The sequence below is a fragment of the Bombina bombina genome, chromosome 2 (assembly GCF_027579735.1).
Source record: "Bombina bombina isolate aBomBom1 chromosome 2, aBomBom1.pri, whole genome shotgun sequence".
NCBI classification, from domain to species: Eukaryota; Metazoa; Chordata; class Amphibia; order Anura; family Bombinatoridae; genus Bombina; species Bombina bombina.
This window is the reverse complement of record NC_069500.1, coordinates 829,076,901-829,092,163: the sequence shown is the minus strand read 5'-3', so window position 1 is coordinate 829,092,163 and position 15,263 is coordinate 829,076,901. Positions and strand designations below refer to the sequence as shown.

Below are 15,263 nucleotides of genomic sequence, written 5' to 3'. Positions count from 1 at the left end.
CAAGGCATAGACAACTTCTTGCAATAAAAAGCTTTAATATGACGCGTTTCTCAACCCCAACTGGGTCGTTTCCTCAGATAAAAGCGAATAAAAGTGGTTACATTTACCCTATCAAATACGTCTGGGGGGATTTTCATCCACTAACTCTAAATTGGCAGAGAAGGTTTAGGAAGCAGCTGTTTAAACCGCTGCTTCATAAATAGCAGTCCCAGGCTCATATGAGCAAGTCTGCAGCCAATAGGGGCGTTTGCCTCATGATAAATAAACCCCATATTTACACATAAGCATTTGTACAATAATAATAAGCATATGCACAATGATAAAACACTCTACATCATGTCGCTTTAACTGTGACAAATGAATGGATGTTCTTTCAACTTTCATATTACCTTATTTATGTTTCTTTTTTTCTGATTTATATTTTTTTTATTGTTTTATTATTGCTGTGAATATTATAAATCAACATCTTCATGTTATATAGAATCCCAGGACAGTGTGAGGCTGCCCTGATGATCAGTAGTCACAAGATCGCTGTAGGTGTTCTCTGAATTATCTCCACCTTTTGGCAACACTATCTCAATTTACAGCATCTAATTGCTATTCAATGTCCTTGACTTCTCTTTATAGCTGTAACACTTTCTCTTTAAACGTGACTCTGTTTGACTAATACATCTGAATTAGCATCCCCACCCCCACAAAGCAGCAACACCATATTGGGGTAGTCTGTCCTATGATTCGATGTTAAAAAGAACTTAATATAATAATTTAAAGGGACATAAAACTCAAAAATTAAACGCGCATTAATTGATTTACATATCTATTAGGAAAAATGCTTCTGTTTCAATCTGTTTCAGTAATAGCTTTTACTGTGCTAGGACATATGTACATGACATGTATATTTAAACACAGTGCCTGCTCAGAGATCTGGCATTATTTGTTAATGGTGATGCAAAGGTAGTCATTGCTTACACTATGTATGCTCTCTGAGCATGTCCTGTGTTTGAATTCAGGTGCATGGTGGGTGTTGCCAGATGTGAATCAGACAGTCCTGACCCAGGTAGCAGTTAAATATATAAAGGGCTTCAATTTGTTACAAATACAGTGGCAGTAAAGAGAGGTAGCGCCTCTGCTCTGTGTTACTGGCAGACAAGGAGGTAAAATCACTGCCCTGTGTGTTATTAGAAGTGTGCGGTCAAATCACTGCATTAGTATTACTAGCAGTTGAGAGATAAAATATCTGATTTGTTTGTAATATCTGATTTGCTTGCTGCACATCTGTAAACAATAAACATAACACAGCCTGATGCAGGCTCTGCATGACCTAGGTCAATAATGGCGAACCTTGGCGCTCCAGATGTTTCAGAACTACATTCCCCATGTTGCTTGACTGGACTGCAGATGACATCAGCATCATGGAGAATGTAGTTCTGAAACACCTGGAGTGCCAAGGTTCCCCATCACAGACCTAGGCTCTTCCTCTTGATCATCTAATACTTTTGCAGAAGGCAGCTGACAACCCTATGCTTGAGGCATATGTTCCGTACACAGTACAAACTACTACTGAAACAGTGATACATTTAGTAAAAGCATTTTTTTGCTAATACGTGTGTTATAAAAAAAATGCTTTCAGAACCATGAATCGGATTTGGAGCTCTTCCAAGCTGTCCTTCTTATTGTTTCACTTTCAGGGCATTTGCCATTGCCTGACTCAGCTCCACCCACGCCCTATCTATCCTGCTGCAAAGGGGTTAAAGGGATAGTCTAGTCAAAATTAAACTTCCATGATTCAGATAGAGCATGCAATTTTAAGCAACTTTCTAATTTACTCCTACTATCAATTTTTATTCATTCTCTTGGTATCTTTATTTGAATGTAAGCTTAGGGCTGGCCCATTTTTCATTCAGCACCTGGGTAGCTCTTGCTGATTGGTAGCTACATTTAGACACCAATCAGAAAGCGCTACCCAGGTGCTGAACCAAAAAATTAACCGGCTCCTATGCTTATATTCCTTCTTTTTAAAATAAAGATAGCAAGAGAATGAAGAAAATTTGATAATAGAAGTAAATTAGAAAGTTGCTCAAAATTGCCTCATCTATCTGAATTATGAAAGTTTAATTTTGACTAGACTATCCCTTTAAATGTGTATCTCAAAGTCAGCTTCAGAGCAGCAATGCACTGCTGGGAGCTAGCTGAACACATCTGGTGAGTCAATGATAAGAGCCATTTATGTGTAGCCACCAATCACCAGCTGGCTCCCTTTAGTATCATACCTAGGTATGCTTTTCAACAAAGGATACCAAGAAAATAAATTAAATTGAAGTAAATTGAAAAGTCTTGCAAGCTCAATCTGAACATCCATTTAAAAGACTATGGAATACAGCAGAATTGCATAAGTATTCATATACACCTTGAACGTGTGCACATGCTCAGTAGGAGCTCGGAAAGTGTGCATATAAAAAGATTGTACAAAATTTGAAAATGGAAATAAATGGTAAAGTCTGATAAAACTGTATGCTTTTTCTGAATCAGGAAAGTTTAATTTTAAAGGACCAGTAAACACAGTATATTTGGATAGACAACAAATGCAAGATAACAAGACAATGCCATAGCAATTAGTCTGAACTTCAAATGAGTAGTAGATTTTTTTTCTAACAAATTTCAAAGTTATGTATATTTCCACTCCCATCATGTGACAGCCATCAGCCAATCACAAGTGCATAAATGTATATTCTGTGAATTCTTGCACATGCTCAGTAAGAGCTAGTGATTCAAAGCGTGTAACTATAAAAAGACTGTGCACATTTTGTTAATGGAAGTAAAGTGGAAAGTTGTTTTAAATTGCTGCTCTAATGAATAATGAAAGAATAATTTTGACTTGAGTGTCTATTTAACTTGTGTCCCTTAGATGTAGGTGACAGACTAGTGTAAGTCGGAAAAATCAGATACAGATGGCGAGATGAATTCCTTATCATAAGATAAGATTATTCCGTCTACTTCAGGGACGTTTTTCTGCTGCTGTCAGGTGTTCTATTGGGGATGATGTAGAACTGGAGAGAGGAGTGACCATGTAAGGCCTGGACTTTGTACCCAGTGTTGGCAGAGCAGAGAGAGGGACAGAAATATACGAAGGGGGAAAAGAACAGGAACAGAAAGGGACAGACAAAAGCGGGTTTAAGACTAAGAGGGTGCAACAGTTATGGGGGAGATTAAAGAACTTAGAATGCAGCAGTAAAGTATAGAGGTGACCGGCAGAGAGAGAGAGGATATGAATAATGAAGTGAAAGTAAGTGAGAGACGATAAGAAAGTTATAAAGAGAGTGCAGAAGGGAGAAAGAAGGGAAAGGGGAAAAGAGTACAAAAACTAGGATTGAAACAGTGTTAGGTAGAGAGGGGTAGACAAAAGCAAGTTGACAAAGGCAGAGGGCACAGATTGATTGTCACAGTAAGAGACAGCCACGGACCAGGAGAGAGCATAAGGAAGAAGAAGAAAAAGACATTCAGACAACACCAAGGTCCCTTCATGGATGTCCCACTGCCGGCTGCAGACAAAGTCTCTCCTCAGGGACCGGACGAGTAAGTGTTCTGACATAGTGCTGTCACATTTGTTGTGGTGTTGGTGCGTCATATATGTTACCTTTATACTTTTTCTCCAATCAGTGTGTAATTGTGAGGTTATTTGGGGGGAGGGGAGATTGCTTAAAGGGATATGAAACCCCAAACATTTATTTTGTGATTCAGACAGAGCATACTATTTTAAAGGGACATGAAACACAAATGTTTTCTTTCACGATTCAGATAGAGAATAACATTTTAAAAATGTTTCCAATTGACTTCTATTATCAAATTTGCTTTGTTCTCATGTTATTGTTTGATGAAGAGATATCTAGATAGCTAGCATGCACGTCTGGAGCACTACACGATAGAAAACAGTGCTGCCATCTAGTGCTCTTGCTAATGTATTACACTGTTGCAAAACTGCTGCCATATAGTGCTGAAGACTAGGGAATGTTTCTAAAAATTCGAAATTTAAAATGAATTTTGATACATTGGTTCGAATCGAATTGCGAATGTTTATATAACATTCTAACATTCTTTTTTCGAATTTTCGTTTTCGAATTTTTCAATAACATTCAAAAATATTTGTTTGAATAATATTTATTCGAACTATAGCTATGTAATACTGTATTCAAATTTGAATGTAACATTCGAAATAGTATTTCTAGTCTAATACTGTGTTTTATAAATGTCATATTCAAATTCGAAAGTAACATTCGAAAACTGTAAATAACATTCAATAATAGAATTTTTAAGAATAATTGTTCTTATCAACATTCGATAATGTAAATCGAATTTCTACAATAACATTCGTTCTAACATTCCAATTCGAATATAAGCACATTCGCCCATCCCTACTGCAGACACGTGCACACTCTTGAACGTACCTTTCTGCTTCTCAATAAAGGATAACAAGGAAACAAAGAAAATGTGATAATTAGATAACATAAGTAAATTGGAAATTTGTTTAAAATTGCATATTCTATCTGAATCATGAAAGAAACATTTTGGGTTGTATGTCCCTTTAAATAAAAGTTCTATTTTAATTTTATTTATTTTAATTTATTATTAAATTTGCTTTATTCTCATGGTATTCTTTGTTAAAGCTATACATAGGTAGGTGTCTGCAGCACTACATCTAGTGCTCTTGTAAATGGATAACATTTTTGCAAAAGTGCTGCTATATAGTGCTCCAGAAATGTGCACGTGCCTGAGCGTATAGCGCTGCTTTTCAACAAAAGATACCAAGAGAATGAAGCAAATTTGATAATAGAAGTCCATTTGAAAGTTGTTTAAAACTGCATGCTCTATCTGAATCGTATCCATTTAACCTCTTGTCTGCCAAAGAAAGCTGTAATATGTTGCTATGCAAAGCCTTGGCAGTCAGGAGGTTAAAGAATGTCTGTATAGTACAAAAGAACAGGTGTCTTCGTTTGTGTTCCAGCTGTTACATTCTGCAGATTGTTTAGCTGCTCTGGGCTTCCATTGCTGCAGCTATCTGCTGACACAGATGTTTTTAGCAAGATGTCTCATAGCTTAAACTGATAGGACAAAATACAGTATAAGCTGTAATAACCAATAGGTCTCTATAGCTTCACCACTCTTTACCTTATTCTATGCAGCTGATGCGCTGAAGCGCACTTATCGTCCTGTTATTTAGTGAATCACATGCATAGAATAACAAAGAAACATATGCTTATGACGTTTAACAATCTGAAAGAAATCTTAGTAAACTTTGCTCATTGTGACACATAATTTGGAATCTTTTATTTAGATCACGCAAACACAAAAAAACAAAAAATAATAATTTAAAGGGACACTGAACCCAAATTTTTTCTTTTGTGATTCAGATAGAGCATGACATTTTAAGCAACTTTCTAATTTACTCCTATTATCAATTTGTCTTCATGCTCTTGCTATCTTTATTTGAAAAAGAAGGCAGCTAAGCTTTTTTTGGTTCAGATCTCTGGACAGCACTTTTTTTTATTGGTGGATGAATTTATCCACCAATCAGCAAGAACAACCCAGGTTGTTCATCAAAAGTGGGCCGGCATCTAAACTTACATTCTTGCATTTCAATTAAAGATACCAAGAGAATGAAGAAAACATTGATAATAGGAGTAAATTAGAAAATTGCTTAAAATTTCATGCTTTATCTGAATCACAAAAGAAAAAAATTGGGTTCAGTGTCCCTTTAAACGGACATGTAACCCAATTTTGTTATTTCATTATTCAAATAAATCACACTATTTTAACTAACTTGCCAATGTATTTATATTATCTAATTTGTATTGTTCTCTTTGTATACTTTGTTGAAAAGTATACCTAGGTAGGCTCCGAAGCTGCTAGCTGCACATACATGCCTCTTGTCATTGGCTTTTAGCTAACTCCCAATAGTGCATTGCGGCACCTTCAATAAAGGATACCAAGAGGATGAAGCAAATTAGATAACAGAAATAAAATTTGAAAGTTGTTTAAAATTATATGATCATAAATAATCATGAAATAAAAATGTTGGGTTCCATGTCCCTTTAAAGGACCAGTCAACACATTAGATTTGCATAATCAACAAATGCAAGATAACAAGACAATGCAATAGCACTTAGTCTGAACTTCAAATGAGTAGTAGATTTTTTTATAACAAATTTCAAAGTTATGTATATTTCCACTCCCCTTGTACCATGTGATAGCAATCAGCCAATCACAAATGCATATACGTATAGTCTGTGAATTCTTGCACATGCTCAGTAGGATCTGGTGACTCAAAAATTGTAAATATAAAAGACTGTGCACATTTTTTTTAATGGAAGTAAATTGGAAAGTTGTTTAAAATGACATGCTGTATCTGAATCATGAAAATTTAATTTAACCTGAGTGTCCCTTTAAGTGTTAATGTGTTACAGACTGTAAGAGCACAAATAATATTTTGAAAATAGAGCAACAGGGTAAAAATAATGTTAATGTGAAGTGAGAATGGAACATATGTGTATATTAAGGTACATCTATTTCTGTAACATCATTAATTATGCAACTTAGTGCCCACAATTATATGTTTTCTACAGTTGGCAGGTCTGGGTTGGTGACCATAGTAACTAGCTTGTCATACTGTACCCTCTGTACAGTGATGGCTTACACTGCAATTCACTTAAATGGATACTAAACCCAATTTTTTTCTTTCATTAGTCAAATAGAACATGCAATTTTAAACAACTTTCTAATTTAATCCTATTATCAATTTTTATTTGTTCTCTTGCAATCCTTATTTGAAAAAAAAAAAAGGCATTTAAGCCCATACATTTTTGGTTCAGAATGATGGACAGAAAAAATTGGGTTCAGTGTCCCTTTAACTGTGCTATAATTAGCAGGTCCTTAATGAAGTGCTGACAATTAGCAAACAAAATACATTTACCCAGATCCACCATCCTGCATCTTATACATGTAAATGTGAAAGGCTATGACTCCACTTTTATGCTATGAAGGTGAGACAGAGATTAAAGGGACACTGAACCCAAATTTTTTCTTTCGTTATTCAGTTAGAGCATGCAATTTTAAGCAACTTTCTAATTTATTCCTATTATCAATTTTCTTCTTTCTCTTGATATCTTTATTTGATAACGAAGGCATCTAAGCTAAGGAGCCAGCCAATTTTTAGTTTACAACCCTGGACAGCACTTGTTTATTGGTGGGTGAATTTATCCACCAATCAGCAAGAACAACCCAGGTTGTTCATCAAAAATGGGCCGGCATCTAAACTTACATTCTTGCTTTTCAATTAAAGATACAAAGAGAATGAAGAAAAATTGATAATAGGAGTAAATTAGAAAGTTGCTTAAAATTTCATGCTCAATCTGAATCCCGAAAGAAATTTTTTGGGTACAGTGTCCCTTTAAAATTGCATGCTCTATCTGAATCACGAAAGTTCAGTATCCCTCTAAACTATACGTATAGTAAAGTAAAAAATAAACTCATTGATAGGATAGAGCATGAAATGTAAAACACTCTTTCCAATTTACATTGGTAATTAATTTTGCTTAGTTCTCTTGGTATCCTTTGGTAAGGAGTATGCATGTGTCTTTAGCCATCTGGCAACAGTGTTTATAGCAATTTTATACATAGTTTCAAACACTGCTTCCATAGAATGTTTAGCGCAAACACTATTAAAGGGACATAATTGTTATTGTTTCGAAAGATAGATAATCCTTTTATTACCCATTCCCCAGTTTTGCACAACAAACACAGTTAAATTAATATACTTTTTACCTCTGTTTTTACCTTGTATCTAAGCCTCTGCAGACTGCCCCTTATTTCAGTTCTTTTGACAGACTTGCATTTTAGCCAATCAGAGTCCTCTCATAAGTAACTTATAAGTAATTCCACAGGTGTGAGCACAATGTTATCTATATGGCACACATGAACTAACACCCTCTAGCTGTGAAAAAATGTCAAATGCCTTCAGATAAGAGGCAACCTTCAAGGGCTTAGAAATTAGCATATGAGCCGTCCTAGGTTTAGCTTTCAACTAAGAATACCAAGAGAACAACGCAAATTTGATGATAAAAGTAAATTGGAAAGTTGTTTAAAATGACATGCCCTATCTGAATCATGAAAGTTTAATTTTGACTAGTCTGTCCCTTTAAACTCCTCCTCATCCTACTTAGGGTTTCTCTTCAACAAATGATACCAAGATAAAAAATACAAATTTGATAACAGAAGTAAATTGAAAAGTTGCTTCAAATTGCACACTCTATCTGAAGCATGAAAGTTTAATTTTGATTTTACTATCCCTTTAAACATGAGGTGCAAATAACACTAGTCATATTCTATAACGGGGGCATCAAACTTTTTTTTATATGGAGAGGGGGTCCATTTGTGAGGAATTGGCCACCAGCCACATCATATTAAACTTATATGTATGCTACAGAAAACACCACAAAATAAAATTAGTTTATAATCATATATTTAGTTAAAAATTAGAAATCACATAGGAAATGAGTTGCCACTAATGTGGGCCACAAAAAAAAAAATTGGTGGGCTTAATGTGACCTATGTACCATTCTGTGGCCCACATTGTAATTTATTACAGTTTGCTGAGTAAAAACTTGTAACATCAAGTTATGAGTGTTTTGGTTTCCTTTTCTATGGCATTCCAATCTATTAGAAACGTTGCTCTTCAAATTAGTTACACTGGTCAAGTTATGTACGAGAAACATTTGAAAAAACATTTTTTAAATTGACTGTCAAGTCCTTTTAAAATGTATTCAGCATTGTGCAAATACTACCAAAAAATAAGAAAACAATGTTCCAGGAAAGAATGGATCAGCAAAAATGAACTAGAGTATCCACGACAGTGTGAACTTTGGTCATCAGCAAGACTGAGCTATTAGCTTTATCTGCAGTAGGAAAGTGGTACATGACACTTTCTATAATCATTTGGTATTTGCACAACATTAGAGATAGGTAGATTTATAAGATAGATGATAGATAGATAGATAGATAGATAGATAGATAGATAGATAGATAGATAGATAGATAGATAGATAGATAGACAGACATACAGAAACAGAGAGAGAGAGAAAGATAGATACATAGATAGACAAACAGACAGATAGACAGACAAACAGACAGATAGACAGACAAACAGACAGACAGATAGACAGACAGACAGACAGACAGACAGACAGACAGACAGACAGACAGACAGACAGACAGACAGACAGACAGACAGACAGACAGACAGACAGACAGATAGATAGATAGATAGATAGATAGATAGATAGATAGATAGATAGATAGATAGATAGATAGATAGACAGACATACAGAAACAGAGAGAGAGAGAAAGATAGATACATAGATAGACAGACAGAGAAACAGACAGATAGACAGACAAACAGACAGATAGACAGACAAACAGACAGACAGACAGACAGACAGATAGATAGATAGATAGATAGATAGATAGATAGATAGATAGATAGATAGATAGATAGATAGATAGATAGATAGATAGATAGATAGATAGATAGCATCTTACATTTGTAACTTGGGGCCCAATGATCTAAAGCTCTCCGGGCTGGTGAGAATATCTAAGACATCTTGTAAATACTGTGAGATCCCTCAAAGAACTTAAGAAAAACATACTCTACCCTGTGAGCTGTTTATCTCACTATGCAAGTTCTGGATGTAAAGGACAGTTGTTTTTTTTGTGACTTCTTCCCATGTTGTCGAGTTCTTAATCATCTGGCCCTTAGTGTTACATGGTTATAATGTCATAACATAGTGTTTTATGAGTTACCATCGTCTTCTTTGATATGTTGCTTATAACATAATCCACCTTAAAGGAACATCCTAATGTAATAATAAAATACTATAATTCATTTGACCATTTTATTAATATTAAACTCATTGTTAAAGTTGTGTTTTCCCCCCACAAAGGGGTTAAAAACATACATCAGGTTTGCTCCCAAGCTGTTTTTTAGTACAATACAGCCTGTGACTGGGGATGCAGTATCTGATTGTCTTACAAACTGTGTCCTGCCCAGGATATGCATTTAAAGGACCAGTAAATACATTAGATTTGCATAATCTACAAATACATGATAAAATACAATAGCACTTAGGGGCCAAATTATCAAGCTCCAAATGGAGTTTGATGCCCCTGTTTATGCGTGAGCCTTCAGCCGGAAACAGTAGTTATGAGGCAGCGGTCTGAAGACTGGTCCACTGCCTCTGAGGCTGCGGTCTGCAATCTGCCGAATCCTATATGATCAGGCTAATTGACACCCCCTGTTATCGGCCGATTGAAATGTTAAATGCTGACAGTGTATGCTGTCGGCATTCAGCGATGTCTTTCGGACACAATACGCTACAGCGTATCATGTCGGACAGACATTGATAAATCGGCCCCTTAGTCTGTACTTCAAATGAGTAGTAGATTATTTTCTGACAAATTTTAGTTATGTCTTTTTCCACTCCCCCTCTATCATGTGGCAGCCATCAGCCAATCACAAATGCATATACGTACATTCTGTGAATTCTTGCACATGCTCAGTAGCAGTTGGTGACTCAAAAAAAGTGTAAATATAAAAAGACTGTGCACATTTTGTTAATGGAAGTAAATTGGAAAGTTGTTTGCTCTATCTGAATCATGAAAGTTTAATTTTGACTTGAGTGTCCCTTTATCTGTTGTGTTTGAATTAAATTACCCTAAACCCATTCATCTGGAGTGATTAACTTGTGACAGCAAGGGGCAGCACCTCATAAGCAGCACAATAATACATTTGAGACACGAAAATGGGTGGACAGGTTTTCTAACTGGGAATGTTTTTCTCCCATTAAAGGGACATAATACTCATATGCTAAATCACTTGAAACTGATGCAGTATAACTGTAAAAAGCTGACAGGAAAATATCACCTGAGCATCTCTATGTAAAAAAGGAAGATATTTTACCTCATAATTTCCTCAGCTCAGCAGAGTAAGTTCTGTGTAAAAAGTTGTACTCAACTGCTGCTCAGCTGCAGGTAAAAAAAATAATAATGAAGAAATGAACTGCAGCCAAACAGCAGGTCATGAACTCTTTTACTGTGATCTCATGAGATTTGACTTAACTCTCATGAGATTTCATTGTAAACTTCCTTAAGCTGAATAGGGAAATAAGATGAGAGTGCACGTAAGCTTGCTCCTTCCGCTGTCCCGGGACAGACATACTGATTTGTTGCTTAGAAGTCCTTTACAATGGGATGTGGCTACTAAGTAACTTTTGAGGTAAAATATCTATCTTTTTTACATAGAGATGTTCAGGTTATATTTTCTCGTCAGCTTTTTACAGCTATGCTGCATCACTTTCAATTGTTTCAACATTTGGGTATAATGGCCCTTTAAATGATAAATGGAGCCCAATTTATTTACCCCCTGTAGTGTTTAAAGGGACATCAAACCCAACACTTTTGTTTCATGATTCAGATAGAGCATGCAATTTTTAAACAACTTTTCAATTTACTTCTATTTTCAAATTTGCTTCATTCTCTTGGTATACTTTATTAAAGGAGCAGCAATGCACTACTGGGAGCTAGCTAAACAAATTGGTAAGCGCAATGATAAGAGGTATATATGTGCAACCACCAATCAGCAACTAGCTCCTGAGCCTACCTAGGTATGCTTTTCAACAAAGGATACCAAGAGTATGAAGCAAATTAGATCATAGAAGTAAATTGGAAATGTCTTTAAAATGACATGCTCTATCTGAATGATACAAAAAAGAATTGTTGTTTCATATCCCTTTAAGTACATACTAAGCATGCATTTAATAATAAAATACAAATTAGAGCATGTTACTAATACACTAAATTATCTCTTTAACCCATATTTTAGGTGCCATGTTCTACCTCTGTTGCAGTACAGGAGTTTGAGCCTTAATCTCCCTGTTTGCGCGCTTTGGTTTATGTAACACATAGAAAAAAACAATCACAACTTTACAGGAACAGAGTCATTGTGTACAAAGGTCACTTAGCCTGCTAGTCACTCCAGAGCTGGCACAGTGTGACTGTCACCTCCCAGTATATAGGTGTCGGATGAGACAAGAGTTGAAACAAGTTAATATGCTTAAAGGGACATTATACACTTTCTTTGCATAAATGTTGTGTAGCTGTCATGATCCATTTATTTAGCCCATTTGGGTGTGTTTTTGTAAAATGTAAAAATTTGCTTATTTTTAAATAGCATTGTGCTTATTTTCAGGCTCCTAACCAAGCCCCAAAGTTTTAAAAGTATACTGATGTATACAGACTTCAGACTACTTCTGTTTGTATAATGGGTCTTTTCATATGCAGGGTATTGGGGAGGTTCTACTATCATCCCCTTTCAGCAGATGTCCCAGGATTATCTCATAACAGTGTTAAATTGTGAGCTTCTAATTAAGATTTTCATATCAGTATCTGTGCATATTATTCTTTATAATAGTAGTGTCTATTACATGCAGTTAAAAGAAAATTGGTGTATACTGCCCCTTTAAGTGTATTCTAGTTTCTTCTATTTGTCCTGTTCTTCGAGGAAGATGCTGATATTGTATTGTACACCATTAAAACACAGAGTTAAAATATTTGCAAGCTGCTGTGGCAGACACAAAAGAATGCAATGTTTTTTTTTACAATCACAGGATCCAATACTGCCTTTATTTCAAATGTACAGCGACCTCCTGACTGCAGATTATCAGGTCAGGCTCGGACAGTGCTGAGTTTCTGTTATATAGAGTGACTGGCTGCACTCTATCACCACAGGTTCAAGTGAGCTGTTTAATCCAGATTATATAAAGCCAGATGCTCATTCCCCCATCTGACTAATTGCACATGATTAAAGTATTTTATAGGATGAGGAAGTGGAGAAACTCTAAGCCGATTATTTCTAAGCGTCACCTTGACACTTTACCCCCTTCTTTTATGGAGCTTTCATGGTTTATAGTTTACACTAACAAAACCATAAACTCATTTTTGTGCACGGGATTGTTTGCTGAAACTTAATTTTAGTTCTAAGAATAGTAAGTGAAAGGAAATGAGAGTTTATAAGCCATTTAAATCTGTGGTACGTTGCTGGTTTTCAAATGGGCCACAGTAGGTCAGGGGTGGTTCTAGATCTTAAAGGAACATTAATTTAACAGTTAATCTCTTCTTACAAAGATTAATAAAGGAAATAAAACAATATTATAATATAAATTTATGTTTTCCGTCCCTTGCTTTTGTGGTAAAATACCTTTGAAAAGTGTTCTTATTCAACTTCCTCCAAAGCACCCTGCAACATTCCAAACATTATACACAGTGATTGGTTAGCAAAACAGGAGAGCAGAAACATGGATTCCATTAGGGCTGAGTTTAATATTAAAAAAATGTTGCCATAAAGCTAAATATCAAGAAGGGAAATTGTACTTATTCCTGTTTTCCCTAAAACCATATTGTCGCATTTACCTCTGATCTTGTTCTAGATAGGGTAAAATATATGTAAATTGGACTACAGTGCAAATTTATGACTATGGACACCTTTGAGAATTCAAGGAATGCAGACATTAATCTGGGGGGTGGCAGCACCCCCTAGAAATAACTGTGAGATCTAGCGCACCTAATAAATATAAGGTAATAGCCTGGTGATCACTTAAAAACTGAAAGCTATGATGCTGGAGGCAGGATACATATAAAATAATACTCACAAGCGGAGCACATGAAGTGACAAACACAACAGAGGGAAATAGAGTTCACAGATTAACATGTGAGAGAACATATGCAATGGAATCTGTTAGCATTTTATCTCTGTAAATGCTTATTCATAAGGATGGAAATAAACTCATTTAGCTTTTTACCTGTTGCATTTCTTCTTTGTGTTTATTTATATTCTGGTTTAACATCTTTACAAGTGAACTATGCTAACTTTATTTGCCCGTGGTGCATCCTTATGTTGAATGGTATGTTCAGAACAAAAATGCCATATGTCAGTCAAATGTGACTGTTTTCTTCACATAGTGCGTGACTAGGGCTGCCACCCATCCCTTAAAATACAGAACACTTATGAGTTACACATGCTGCAGGGTGTGCAGGGAGGAAAATGAATAATGCTGTTCAGAATCACAATACATGTTCTTCCCTGCACACCCTGCAGCATGTGTAACTCATAAGTGACCAGGAAAACATGGCAGAGGTGGCAACCCTATGCATGACTAACCCAGTTTCATTCAGTAGGTATATGCAGCTTTTGAGACTTTGAAAGGGCTGTCCAATACTTTTAGTCCTATATTTCAGCGTTTCTTAACTCCAGTACCCCTAACATGCCAGATTTTTATTGTATCTTCTGACCTATAGCACAGGTGAAATAATCATCTGATGGGTGAGAGCATGTTAGTAACTAAGATAACTGCTCAGCTCATTATACCATCTGTCCTCTACTTCAGATACAAAGAAAGCCTGACCTGTTAGGGGTATTTGAAACACTGCTATATTTGACCCACAGGTACTAAGTGTCTGTGCATTAGGCTGGACTGAAGAAGGAGAGCAGGTGTTTTATGGAGTAACAGATTTTTCTATCCTTGAAGTACAAATGCACTTTCCTGCTCTAGTGCGTTGTAAAACTCTTAAAGTCTCAATCATTTACTAGTCTATCAAAACATCATACCGCTAAGCATTTCCCGGTCCCAATTTTGGCTGGGGAGCCTTAGGTTAAAACAGGGAGACCCATGGGCAGAGATGCTTGAGTTCAGAGGTTTGGGTCATGGTGGGCAAGGGAGAAGTCAGAGGTGGTGCATGGATAGGGTAGGGAGTGTGGAGAAAAGGTTGGGTGTTATGTAGGTGGGGTTTAAAGAGCTGCCAAACGGTGACAATCCCACAGTATGTGGGGTGGTTTGGAGCTCTGCAATACCTGTTTAGGGTGCCACAAATCAGTGCAAAGCTTTTGTATATGAAACAAAAATGCAAAAAGTGAGTAAAACATTTTTAAAAGAGGCAAATTTTGCGAAATAATAAAAAAATGTCACGCATAAATAAAACTTTCAGAAACACTGTACAAGAAGGACTCTGGCATTATAGGGTTGCAGGGCAATAAACACTTAATGCTGCTGTGTTTAAGTTGGCCTTGATAGTGAAGAGAACAGTGCCAACCCTTTGTTTACAGACTGCCCAAGAGCCACAGCAAAGAGGAACAGAAGTTCAATATTGCAATGTGAGATGGACTG

General features: G+C 36.1%; 1 protein-coding gene across 1 annotated transcript in view; it reads left to right on the top strand.

The window, feature by feature from the left end:
- The first annotated feature begins 3,172 nt into the window (after positions 1 to 3,172).
- LOC128649702 (GRAM domain-containing protein 2B) overlaps positions 3,173 to 15,263 on the top strand; it is a 68,075-nt gene continuing 55,984 nt past the window's right edge. Inside the window, exon 1 of the mRNA XM_053703114.1 lies at positions 3,173 to 3,573. Coding sequence (XP_053559089.1) covers positions 3,521 to 3,573 — 53 coding nt within the window. The 5' untranslated portion in view covers positions 3,173 to 3,520. The remainder of the gene's footprint in view (positions 3,574 to 15,263) is intronic.